The sequence below is a fragment of the Pagrus major genome, chromosome 17 (assembly GCF_040436345.1).
Source record: "Pagrus major chromosome 17, Pma_NU_1.0".
In the NCBI taxonomy this organism is placed as follows: domain Eukaryota; kingdom Metazoa; phylum Chordata; class Actinopteri; order Spariformes; family Sparidae; genus Pagrus; species Pagrus major.
This window is the reverse complement of record NC_133231.1, coordinates 20910422-20924421: the sequence shown is the minus strand read 5'-3', so window position 1 is coordinate 20924421 and position 14000 is coordinate 20910422. Positions and strand designations below refer to the sequence as shown.

General features: G+C 41.2%; 1 protein-coding gene across 2 annotated transcripts; it reads right to left on the bottom strand.

The window, feature by feature from the left end:
* Window positions 1-1128: 1128 nt before the first annotated feature.
* On the bottom strand, window positions 1129-13461 carry dedd1 (death effector domain-containing 1). Of its 2 annotated transcripts, none has more exons than XM_073485482.1 (6): window positions 13422-13461; window positions 12916-13085; window positions 11999-12506; window positions 11709-11837; window positions 11101-11241; window positions 1129-3147 (listed from the first exon to the last, which is right to left on the bottom strand). In XM_073485482.1, exons 3-6 carry the CDS (start codon window positions 12471-12473, stop codon window positions 2726-2728), a joined length of 1167 nt encoding a protein of 388 aa, XP_073341583.1. In that variant the 5' UTR covers window positions 12474-12506; window positions 12916-13085; window positions 13422-13461; the 3' UTR covers window positions 1129-2725. The 2 variants fall into 2 exon arrangements, with proteins under 2 accessions (XP_073341583.1, XP_073341582.1); XM_073485481.1 differs by having other exon boundaries at window positions 13409-13454.
* Between the last annotated feature and the right edge of the window lie 539 nt (window positions 13462-14000).

Genomic DNA, 14000 nt, shown 5'->3' with positions numbered 1-14000 from the left:
ACTATAATGTCATACAGCTTTGAGCCCACAATCTCAAAGTAACAGGATTGGACTTTGGCTGTAAGAAAGTTAGCAATGTAAGGCTATTAAGGTATCTGAAAACAAAGTAAGAAGAATTTTAAAATCCATTTTATAGCATAGAGGCAGCCATGAAATACATTGGAATATAGGTGTCCTGGTGGAGGTTAAGCTAGTTATTTTGTAATGAATGCTAGCTGAATGTCGAAAACCACAGTTCATGGAAGATTTTAGATGACCATCTATAGAAAGTTATCTTACAGAAAGAAAATGACTTTTTTTTATAAATATATTATTCAAAGTGTAAATGTTTAGTGTTAGTGATTGATATCAACAAAAGCCAATTTTCTGGTTAAAAATAAAAGTCGCTGTCATTACATCCACTTATTGCTGGGCCTTAAAGTAAGTGAATGGTATAAGGAAGAAAATATGGCAAATAGGTGGGCAAGTTGGATAAGATGTTCGAAGCACACGGCATTCTAGGCTTTCATCATGCTGACAGCTTAGAGCAAGGAGAAATAATTAGGGATCTGATCCACGGTGACCTGCATTCGATGGACCACTTCAGACCATTTGGGGGCAGGGAGAGGGCACACTCCCACTAATACAGGTACAGAGGGTGGAGGACCGGGAAAAATGACAATTCAGAAAAACTGAGAAAAATAACAAAAACAAGCAGTGTAACAAAATGTGAGACAAAGAGACTCAAGATAAGATGGTGGGATTTCAGAAGATGAAAAGTGGTGCTAGGTCAAAGAGGTGTCAGTTAGATTTGCAAAACGCGTATTTTCAGAACTTTCTACAGAATAAACTAATAATTTGTTTTAATACCATATATAATTTTTACCCCTTTTTTAAGGCCGTCTGAGTGTCTTAACAAATACTTTAGGTATATGACAATCTGTTTATGAGATGTTTTTTCCTATTCATATGGACAACTTTGGTAGTGGAGTGAAACTTTCTTGGCAAATTTGAGTAACCTAACTGTAAAACAAATACCTGTGCATTTCAAGAATTGGCAGCAAGATTAAAATTGCAGCAATTTTAGTTTTTGATACAACAAAGGTTGTTTTGTAAATTGTAAAAGAAAAAATAGTCATCAAGCACCAACACCTTTCGCCCTCAAAACTTTATTATTCACCAGAAATAATGTCTAATATATCATGATTTTTACAAAAAGAATTGCCATAACAAAAGCAAATTTTGTTTTTACAAAAACTTCCCCAGAATTAGTTTTTTTCTTCCTATGCATGATACAATCATGCATTAAAGTAATCATTCATCAAAGACACACAAAAGTACACAAAAACATGTCCATTGTCTCTCCCTCTGCCTGGCCCTGCAGAGCACTGCACTTCAGTCAGTAGCAAGTCTGCCTGCTTAAGTCGTGCCTGTATGAAGGGACTTAGAGGAGGGCCCTTATTGATCGTCTTCTATGAGTGAAGTCCAGGCATTAGTTCCAGCAGGGTGAGTAGACAGCTGTCCGTGAGCCACTCTACAGGGCCTACATAGCAGGGCTGAGTGGAGCTGGGATGTGCACTTTTGATTTTGATCTCCCCAACATCACTTCTATTGACCGACGCACTGTCCTGTGCTTTACTTGCTGAGAGAAGCACTTGCCGAGGCCTAGCTGGAAGCCCGGACACAAGCCACCATTGCATTATCCGGGTTGCTGTTGACAAGCTTGGGATGATGAATCTTCCATGGTCTGCTGAGGCCTGGCCCTAATCACTGCTGTCATCTACTGGCAACTGCCGTATCCACTGACCACGGCAATCACAAGTCGAGTTATCGTGGTACACAGGGCTGAGAATCCCAGTGTTTGTTATCTAGGTGTGTATATGTGGACTAGGCTCTCCAAAGTTAGACACAAAGGTCAATCTGAGCTGAGAGCAGCCCACTTTTTTATCTGTGCTCAATTCTCTAATATATTTTTAAAGATCAGAAACTTTTCCATGTCCTTTAAATCAGTTGTAATAAGGATATACCCGTTGGCACCATCAATAATCTTCAAGTCAAACATCTGTTTGGCAGTAAAGCACAATTTGTTGAGTATAATCGTGTGTTCGTATTTGAGGAAATCAGGAGCCATGTTGGAATCTGAATGCCTACCGTCTGTCTATGCATACATTTGGGCAGACTGGTGAATACATGCTTAGTTTGACAGTGGCCGATTTATTTAGTCTTTTATTTATTGACCATGAGTATCTGAATGTGTAAACACTTTATAGTTATTTGAGGCATTTTCTATAATCTGTGGCAGCCCAGTTGTCTTAACCTTATTTATTATTACTATTATTTATTGATAATGTTATGAGGGGCTTACCACATGGTCTTGTGGCACAGGCTTGCTTGGTCCTTTCCTCACTGAGACTAAGAAGAAAAATCTTGATACATCCTGATGTCTTACAAAGTAGCACCTGTGCATGAATCCAAAGGAAAGCACAATGATCCATCATTATACATTTTTCTTTCACAAATGATGGTAATGTTTCAACTAAAAGCTGACCATTCTGAAAATGCAAGGCCTCTCATGAAAACAAACAACAGATGGTACGTGCTGCCATCTAGTGGCTACTACATGGATTGCAACTCCAAAAGTAAGCCTTAAAATGCTTTGAAATATGCCTGTAACCACAACTTCTAACAATCTGTACTATTCCAAGCTTCAAGGTAAATGTAATATGGTCCAAAGAGTCTTCCGAGCCTATATAGGCCAGTGAGTCTCTGTGCGCCCACCATTACTAGATGACAGCAGTCTCCCTCCACTGCCAGAATTTGCTCTAAGCACCATTCGGCCCTCCTCATAGTCGTCCTGGTCCACACTGATCAGCAAGCGGACGCCCTCTGAGCCTGCTGCCATCCTCAGGGAATCAGTGATGAAGACTCCCTTCAGGGCCTCCAGAAGAGCTCCACTCAGGTAGTCGCTCCAGAAGGCGTCAAGGTTCTCCAGCTCTGTGAACTTGATGTCGCAGACGATGGAACCTAGGTCTCTGGAACGAAGCAGCGTGTTGGCTTGGCTGAACAACTCAAACTGTCGCTCCAGGGGCTGCTGCTTGTCCGAGGAGACACCATCACGGAGTGCCGACTCGTGTTCCAGGTATTCAGCCCTGACGCGCAGGCGGACATCTGAGGATGAAGAGAGGAGGGAGCAGTGGAAGAAAGTAGGGGTGACAGTGTGGTAGAGGAGAGTTGAGGGGTGAAAGTGAATAAAGATACAGTGAGGAGAGTGGGGAGGAAAGAGAGAAAAAAGAGAGCAGCAAAGGGTGAGAAAGAAGAGGAAAGGTTACGGAAAGTGTTATAAGAAGTTAACAGCCAAATCCGAGGGGCCCACATGACAGACAGAAAGGGGAGGGGTCAAGAAGTTGAAACAAAGGGAAGAGAAATGGGGACAACACAAAATCATTATAAGACAGCTCATTTAGCTTAACTGCATTAGTGCACTACATTAAGCAGGGATTTTAAAAAGGGGTTCAAGAGCACAGAAGAGTTAGCAAAAGAGAAAGTGACCCAGGAGACTACTAACTATACAGGAAATTGTACACTGAAATACTTAAAGAACAAATATAATGGTGCAGCGAGGCAGAGCAGGCTGTTAATTACGTGGTGCACTGGAGCTAAACCAACCAGACTGTGTGCATTTTTGTGCTTAACACTGCTGCAACCCCTTGAGTTTGTATTGGTGAAAACAAATTTGACACAGCATCGAGAGAAATACTCTGCAACTGAACGAGCGTCGTTGTTTTCTTCCCAGGCAATTCAATCATTTTAAGTGTTCCTGTCAACTAGATGATTCAGAAAGACAGACGACACTGGATGCTGGAGAACTTTCAGTGCGACATCCAGCATGGTCTACATAGATCACGGCTATCATGTAGTGACTATATTCAAATTAACTTGACACCCTAAGCAAATATCGTGGTAACAGAAATGAAAGCAACTTAGCAGTGGCAAACCCTGGAGTGGTGTTTTGTTCCATCTCGGTGTTTAAAATCGCCATATTCATTTTGATCAACATGTTTAATGCTGAGTGCAGATGCTGGAGTTCCGCAGTAACAGGATTGGCGGTCATGCAACAGCACAGCGAGAAAGATCAGAGGATACATACTGTACTGAGCAAGAGCGCGGCTGAGATCGTCCCCCATGTCATTATTCCAGAGCTTCGAGTTGAAACCAGCGGCTGACGACTTTTGCTGCAACAAAAATCCATCTCTCCCACTCAAAGCTCTTCAGCAGAGGTAAACAGTATTCACTACCAATGACATCTATTTCACTTGAAACATTCCCATCAATGTCTCATTGCAAAGAAACCTTTATTCTGAGTAGTTTTAAAGCCACAATTGCATCTCTAGGTATGCAAAACCAAGCCCAACCAAAACCATTTTGCTGTTCTCCGTCAAACTTTGAACAGAGGGACACGTAAGGTGAAATCAAGTTACTCATTTTTGGAGGAGTGAGCAGCAAATTGATAACGGATAGTCATAAAATATGTCTTCACATCACTCGGATCACTCAGAGTTATATGTGTAAATCGCATGATAGGAAGACAAAGATGAGAGTTTTAAATGTGGCACAGGATCATTACAAGAGCACCAAGGACCCGACTTGAACACATATCAAGGTCTGCTCCTGGTTAACTAAACAGTAGCTGTGAGTCACGTTTACCCTCTTTCCATTCATATTTTGTTTGGGGCTATGGGGAATAGTGCCAGACTCGAGAGGGATGAAGTTTGGAAAATGCCAACATTAGAAATGCAAATGTTGAATTAAGGCATTGATTTTGCATGTCTTAACATTTGTAGGAGAGCAATGACCAAACACTGGCTTTTGCATTCATGCTTCATAAGGCTGTAATTAGATTACTATTAAAACAGAGGACTGGATCAAAAGGGACATTTAATCGATATGGTTTAAGAAATGTTTAAACTATGCAGGGTGGGAAAGATCCGATAGAAAGCCCACTCGCAAACGGAGATCATTCAATTTACACTTAAATTTGCTCACACAAGAAAATGAAAAAACATTTTATCTTCATGAAATCATTGTGGTACAATAATATGAAACATTTTCAAGGAAATAACAAAGATGACTGTGATTTGCAAATTATCAAACCTTTTCTACATTACAATGTTTAATATGACTGATACTAGTCTGTAACACCTCTTCTTCAGGTCATTCCATTGACAATACACACAACATACCGGTTAGAAAAAACTTTGTCATACCACAGAAAATGAATGTTCTGACAGAATGTAAAGTGCCGAGTTTTTTGTTTTACAACACTGATTAACAGTGGACTGCTAATAGCTGGTAAGTCTATTACATGGCCAAAACTGCATCAAAATGAAAAAAGAATAGAAAGAAATGGTTCTGATTGGGAATTCAAAAGTTATCGGACAGGGAAAGGGCCCAATAAAGTTCCGCTCAGTATGCTACCAGGTGGGGCGATATGACTGTTTACCTACGCTGGTAAAATTGTGTCCATCAATAGAGATTTGGCAGTACTGTTTCCATCGCGGGAGACATCCTTTAAGGTTTCTGCTCTATATTCGTAACATTCTCACGTTACGTAAGAGTAAGTTGGTGGCGGTAACGCACCTCTAATTCCTGTAATTTTTACACTGACAGGTCAGGCTGGAATTTATTTGCAACCTGTTAACCTTAAAACCTGTAACAGCTTGAACCGGAAAGTTTCCATTTTGAAACAAAGCTAGTTTTACTGGTTTGAGTCTTTTGTTTTTAACTCACATCTTTTCTCATGTGAACCATTTGTACTAAAGTTAAAAATAAAAGAAGGAAATAATCAAATGTGATAAAGTATGGTACAGATTGGTTTTAAACTATTTCTTAATAGAATTTACAAAACAACTGCAAATCAAGATATATACTGTTGCTGTGATATATTACGTATACCGTGATAGATTTTGGCCATATCACTCACCCCTAATAGAAAGCCTGTAGGAAACTCTTGCAGATTACAGACTACAGGATTTTCACTTTGGAGGTCTTTATCTGTCAATCAGTGTTGAAAATGCATCCATTGTGATTACATGTTGCAAAACAATAATACATAAAAAAGTGCAAGGTGGGGGGCTGGAAACATTTCGTTGTACATTACCCTTGCAAGCATATTAGCAAAGCGGCAGTGACAGGACGTGCTTAAGCATTTCATTTATCTGATTTATCACAAATAGTCAAATGGAGTATCTATATTAAAAGAGGGGGCATAATACTGAATATCACCTAACTTTTGGCACTCTTATCCAATATTCAATACGGACTCAGTGAAATATTAAGTTGAAGTGCTGTTAACAGTTCGACCTTTTGGATCATTACACTGTGTGAGGGCTGTGGCTATGATAAACACCTGCCCTTCATGCAATTACTGTATTTATGGATGGCCTCCATTTCTGCCTCCCCATTTCATACTGAGCAGGATGGAGGTAGAGATAGGGTGCACTGAGGAGAAGGCCATTTAAAACCACAGGAACACAATGATAGTCATTTTGTTAGGGTTACAGAGCACTTCACGCTTCATCAGACACAGAGACATCCACTTAGACAGGACATTAGGAAGCACAGCTTTCATTTTCTCACTTTAAACACCAAGCCCGTCTGGCTTCCTCCATCTCACCCCACCAAAAAAAAAAAAAAAAAAAAAAGGGAAAAAAAAAGTTTAAGTACCCATTTACGAGGAGTCACTTGGCACGGAGAGCTTCAACTCTTTATCGATCCGTTTTTCTGCTGAATGACTGACCAAGAGAGTGGAGAGTTAGGGGAGTACTGAGAGACAGGCAGACAGAACTCTCCCTCTTTTCCCCATAGACAAAAATTGCTCTCTGTACCATTTTGCGTAGTTTGAGCATTTAGTGTTCGTTCTCTCCCACTCATTGTGTGTAAGGATACTGTTTTCCTGACACACAGGTTGGTCTGTTTAGAACTGCGAACACAGAGAAAGGAGAGAAAGAGAGAGAGAGACAAGCACAAGTGGGTTGGATATCTGTCGACTGGGTTGTTTCTTCAACATCAAGCAGGCATGGCACAGCACTCACTTCTCTTAGTTGTTCTCTTAGTTGTTTGAGTCAGGGCAAGTTTAATCAGCTCAGAACTGCCTCTACTGTAGCTCTACAATATTACATGTGGCTCAGTGGGATGCTTGGGATCACTCTTACCTGGACCCCTTACCCTCACCTTCACCAACCCATTATTTAAGCTCAAAATGTAACGTTAGTCAGACAAGTCAGCTAAACCAAGTAAGGGTCATACCAAGCATCCCATTAACATGGCACAAAACCAATACTGAGCTGAGGCAACAAACACCTTATGGGCATTTGTAATGGCAGTTATTATTGTCAGAATGTAATTGAGACACTTCACTGAAAATGATCGGAGAGATGAATCATGACAAGAAAGAGTATTGGAGGTCTTTTTAAATGCTAGGGGCCAGCATTGGACTGAACCGCCCTATCTATCTCTGCTCCCTCTTGACAAATGCACACCCATGGCTCACACAGGGCACAGAGATAAGATACAGCAGGAGCCTCCTTCAGCAGAGCACTGTTGGGTTATTTTCCTCAGAACTGCTCAAGTAAAGGTTACACTGGCATTTTTTAACAGCTGTCTGTTGGCGGCCATTTTAGATGTCCTGAAATAGAATACACGGCCAGTCCTTATTAAAAGGATGAGCATCCAAATTGGCAGATGTTCAGAACCACTTGTAATGAAGACAGTGTGAGGCGAAAGGATAGCTCCAAAATGTTTCCCACATGCATGATAACTGGCACTTTCACAAACATGTCCAACATATTTCTATTTTGTCTTCGTCCATTTCGCTGGTCCGAACTGTTTCGAGTTGAAATAATCAGCATTTATTTGGTGTCCTAGACTGAGAGCCAAACGTTAACCACAGATAACCTAAAAATAGACAAAACTGATTATTGTCTTCTTGTTTGGTTTCCGAAACAAATGTAACATCACATTATAGTTTTCTGATTTTATCAAGTCAGTAACTACAACAACACAATAGTGGAAGGAGACAAACACATGGTGAGTTACGTTTTTTGCCGGGGACAGACGCTGTTTTTCGAGCAGAAATGTGACGAAGAGTCAGCAGGACAGACAGGATGACAGACACTTTTCCACGTATAACTGCTGTATTTTTTCCTCATGTAAGTTGCCAAGGACACTACCAGTTACCACATTACTGCTGTTTGGTCCTGCAACGTTGCTTTGCGGGGCATTTCTCTTTTATTTGATGAGTGAAGGATCTGTTGGGCTGTCAGACTGTGAACACCATCAGATCGACACGCTCCGCGCCTCAGACTTTTCCATTCACACAGACGCTGGCTCATCTCTGCTGTGGCTCTGATACTACCTCCGGAGGTGCATCAGAGCCGCAGCGAAACTGTCCCCCCTCTCCACATCTGACACTTTCACACAGAGGACGATGCAGAGAATCGGCGCATGATTCCCAAACTCAAAGGGCAGCGTGAATGGGGCTAATAGGTACACTGGCATTTGCAACTTGTAGCACCTTGCTGCTCAATTTAAGTCTTGTGAGCAGGGACAGACCAATTATCGGCCTGGCCGATTATCAGTACAGATATTCACCATTTTCCGATTGTCGGAATGTTTTTTGTTTGTCCGATTGCCTGCAAGATAAATTAAAAAACGTAAAAACTACTTTGGCTCTGATGGAACCGCCTCTCTCAGTCTGTAGTCATCACTGTAGTTTCACTCAATATCCCGGCCACTACACTATCTGATTGGTTACATGTCATGAGCAATAGGGTGTCAACACTGAATATTCTGAATCTACAAAGTCAATGCCTGCTAGTATTAACAGAAATGCGTACAAATGTCAACACTGCAGACATGGACATAAAAGGAGCTTGTTGGCCATGTTTGTGAAAATGTGTCAAGTTCACCAGGACTGCAGAGAATATCAGGGAATTGAAAATACACTTCCTCTACATACATCCCCATTACGATGGTTTTAGTGAGATCAAATGAACTTTGAGTTGTCCAGAGATTTTCGTTTCTTTTGCATGTTTGCTTGAAACACCAGCTGGGAACTTATTTGAGGCTTACTGCTGAGGACTCTGTTCTGTGAAACACTGACACCAACAACTCTTGTCAGAAATAGATAAATAAGGAATCTCAAACAGAATGTTTCCTCATTCAAAATTCACAACACTAAAGAACATTACAGGATCATTTTGAGAGAGTTTCCTGAAGGGTATAGGGTAGGGGGCAGCTACATTACACAATCATCGAATAAGGAGCAAAGCGGCTGCACCAACCCCTGTTGTAACAAGGGGGGGAGCCTCTTTTACCTTAGGCATCGGCCCAGACTTGTGAGAGAGTGCATGACTGAGTCGATCACGCACTCTGCGGTATGTATGGACTGAGTGGACAGACAGACTGTTTTGTTTTGTTGTTCAGTCTCCCCCTCTGTCTCCATGATCCACTGTGTCTTAGGTTACAATCCTGAGTCAACCTGGTGGAATCAAATGCGGAGTCAAGACAGCAACATGTTCATAGTCACAGGCACATCACTCATCCTGAATAGCTAAGAAGGGCTGTCTTCATTGCTACGTGATTGTTTTTTTCTTTTCTTTTTTTAAATCAAGTCAGAATCATCAGCCTTTTGTTGCATTAAGTATTTTTGACCAACAGGCAACGATGGAGTTCAAAAGAAATGTTTGAGAAGGTCTGCATGAATGACTAAGCAAACTTCACACGGAGGGCAACTAATGTTAGTGTTATCTCAATCACAGTGTGCTGAGAGAAACTAGCATAGATTGATTAAAAGGCAGGCAATAGTGGAAACGTAAAGCAGGACCCTGATAATGGATTACATAGCGCAGCTTCGCAGCAGAGTTAGATTGCCTTTAACAACTGCAAATAATTTCTCAGGAAGAAATGTAAGGTTTGACAGTTGATTTGTGACAACTTTGTATCAAGCTTGACAATAAAGCAGAAAAAGGGCTAGTGATGACAACTTTCTTCAAACAGAGTAGACAAAAGGACAGGACACAACCTACCAGTTTGTGCTCTTATCAACAGCAGCAGCTTTGCATAGCTCAACGGGTTAGAGAAAAGGTGAAATGAGGGGAAAATAATGTAAAGAAGGGCCAGATGGAGAAATGGCCAGGGCAACGATATCTCCTTGATGTTGTATGTTCAATTAAGAAGATGCTGAAAGTGTTAACATTTACAGCATAACAATGAAGAAACAATGTGAAACAGCTGATTCATAAATTAAATTTCAGTCAACTCAAAGGGAATTGCATGCATTTTTTTCCCTGTGTGCAAGAGTTGACCAACTTGTTTTGTTGTAGTTTTTGCAGAAAGCTGTCAATCAAACAGAGCCTTTAAATTGTTTTTATATGTTTGAGATGTAATGTCAGCAACTGCTGCACAGACAGTGGGTAACTTTCTGGTGTCATGAGAAACAAGATTGAGTTGTCTGACCAAAACAGAGTTCTTGCATTGCTAACAAGTAAGTACTTGGACAAAACCTGTATACTATACTAAACAATAAATAACACCATAATTGGTTCAGTTCTTCTGAAGTTTGTTAGTAACACAATAATCTTGGCTTCATCAAGGTGAAAGGGAAAATAGCTGAAACATTTGGTGAATAAAGCATGATGTACTGGAGAGGAGTTGTGCGCTCTTCAAAGTAGGAAATTAAGTGAATAAAGACAGTTTACACAATCGTTGCTTTGGCATGCAGATTTTCACATTTAGTTTAAAAAAAACATTCAATGAGCAAGGTTTCTGTGCTTTAGGATTTTTTGGAATGATGGTTTGAAAAAACAAGAAAAGAAAAAATTCAGACTTGGTGTGAAAACTCCTCAACTCTAGCTAAGGTTCAGCCAAGACAAACAACATAAGGAGACAATACAGGAAATCTGGTGATGCTGGAGGTGAAAGAACGATTGAAAATGAACTTGGAGTTTATGCCTTTTATGAAAAGAAGGGAAAATGATCTTTAAAAGAAAGTAGCGGGATGAAAATAGGGGTCAAGAGATGAAAAGCTACAAAGGAGGTAAGGAACACAGAGGCTGCACTTACTGCAGGAAGCATTATGTGGTGGTTGTGGTGGAGGGAGTGGCGGGCCTTGTCTGTTTGTTTTCTTGGGCTTACGGCTCCAGCCATTTCCCCTCTTCTTCCTCCTCCTCCTAACAGATGGCCCAGGCATAGGAGGGTAAATACCTGACAAAAGATGCATGGAGCTAGTTTATGGAATTCAGACGATATGGATGGGACTGGTTGTTTGGGACTGCCACAGTCCTGTTTTATTTCTGTTTCTGTCTGTTAATAATTCCATGTTTGGCTGTTTCTGCTGATATCTGATCAAAACATCATTTTTCCTCATGGAGGGTTCAACACAAGTGTATGTAACCAGGCACCAGTATTACATGTTATACTGTAACTGAGTGTATTATAATTTTGACCTGGGGAAACAACTTTAACAAAACAATGTTTACATTCCTAGCACAACAGAAGGATGGAACAAACAACATGAATACCAGCGCCTCTTCACCAAGAAATAGGTACTAGCATTAAGTGTTGTGTAAATATTGTACATGCCTCAAGGAATGGTAAACAGTGACTGTGGACAGGTTTGTGGAGACACTCTGGCTGTTCTAATGAGGTAAATACTATACAAGTGTACTTACCGGTTCTAACCTGCTGTGTTAAAGATGAAAAGGGCATTTCTGTCTGCCTGCAGCTGTATTGCATTCCAGACGCTCGCTCCAACTCTATGTTCTCCATACCATAACACTGTCCACTTCTCTCTGGAGATACTGAAGAGCATAAAAACAGATTAGTACTATCAGGCCATGACTAGTAAGACAGGAATGCATTAATGGCTGACACGTTCTAGTAGAAGATTTTAAAAAAGATGCAATAAGCACTGAACATAATCTCAAAATCTGATAATGACAAAACCGTAGTTCATCCTCACCTGTCCTTCTTTTCTTGTGTGACACTAAAGGCAGCAGGTCATGACGAGTGAGGATTCTCAGTAGTTGTAGTAGTGGCTCTAGGTTGCCATCACTGAGATATCCTTGCTTCTCCAGCTCCAAAAGCAGCTCAGAGCCACTGGTGGGCTTACAAGAGGAAACTAAGGGAGCCTGGGAGCTCTGAGGCTTTAACCGCCTCCAGGCCTTTAACAACTCAGGACTCGGGGAGACGCCCGAGTCGTCTTGATCGCCCACATGGGGCTCAACTGTCCAGCCTGTTGGATCAAGCGGGTGCGGTGCAGAACAGGTTTCATTCAGAAGGAATGACAACACCTCAACGTCGCTCACTGTCAGCTGAGAACCAACTATTTCAAAGACCTCATGGAGGGACAACATTCCATAGTAGTCTAGGCACTCTGTTTCATCCCAGTAAAGTGAGTATCTAGATGGGTACCCTGGGTGATGCACTGCGGCCATGGCTCTGCCTATAGCCCTTCTCCACCTTCCCAACTGTTAAAAGATTTTAAAAAAAAAAAAAAAAAAGATATACATTACATTTAACAGACAAGTTAAACAGCATATGTTTCTACTGTAGTGTCTAAGCGATATGAGGCACCCAACCACCGATATTACCAAAATGATGCTGTGCTCTACACCTTCTGTCTTCCTGTCGAGACTGCATCTTTTATCAACACAGGTTTGACCTCAATTTCATGCCACTGTGTGGACTCGCAACTAAATTTTGGTCTGAAAAAACTGAGAATAGCACATCTCGACAGCGACACTAATCGCAGACTAGCAGTCATTAAAAAACAACTACCAAACGCTCGTGCTTTGAAATACACTCGAGCTAATGTCAATGTTATCGTCACCGCACATCAATGTTTGAGGCCAGTTTTAGCAAGCTCAGCAGCCCTACCTTTATCCGTGTCAGCTCGACGCCTTCTTTAAAACAAGCAGTGCCAAGTTTCGGCTGTGAGTGTGTTGTCTTGTCTTTGCCCCAAACCAAACGAAACTAGGCGTTTCTCAAAAGTCCATTCGCAACCGGTGGAACAAATTACCCCTTAGGCACATTACGTAATCACGTGTCTGAGGAGAAAAAAACAACAAAACATGACAAGCACATACAAATCGCCTGTTTCACGTTAGCTATAAAAAAAACACATTCATATTAGAAACTAGTGCTTTACGTGGAGTGACACGATGTAAACCACAGATATCCCGCTCACCTTGATGGGAATCATCGTGCATTAGCGATATTAAACAGATAATTTGCTAGCTATGAACGTTGTTAGCTGGTGGTAGCTATGCACGGGCCTTTATAAACACGAGCCCTAAGTGATAAAGATATCAATGACAACGTTAAACAACAGGTGTTAAAGTGTTAAATGCATTTTCGGAAGGATACTTACACATTAAACGTACCTGAATCACTCGCTTTCCTGGTTGTTAACGTTGGGTGCTGTGGCAACTCCCACATCTCGTGCACTGACAGCCACACAATAACATAGAGAAACCGACCAATCACAGCCGGCCGCATGCGTGATGACGTCAGCGAGCACGTTTCCACTGATCTGGAAAAGACAACATCCAGAGAGATTGTGTGTTTGAGCAGAATTGGGCTGATTGAGGAATTATCCGTGTAAATGATCTCTCTTTGATACTAACGGTGTATCGCTAAGTTATGAACGTTTTCTTCTTATCAAATATTTCCCCGTCACAAATAGAGAGTTTTTGTAACTAGAGCTATTCCTGATGGCCCTATGCCATACCTATTCAACTGGAGGCCCCGGTGCTAAATGTGGCCCTTTCACAACCTCATTCCGGCCTTTTAATCATTTTGTTGGTAGGCTAATTAGCCCATTCATTAGTTATGTCTGTTGCTAAGCACCAAATACTCTTATTTCATAAAACAGCTTCAACCCAGGCTATTTTAAAGGACCTATTTGTAAGAAAGTTGATTTTTGAGTCTCATTCCCAGCCCATCAAATATTGGCACTCTGG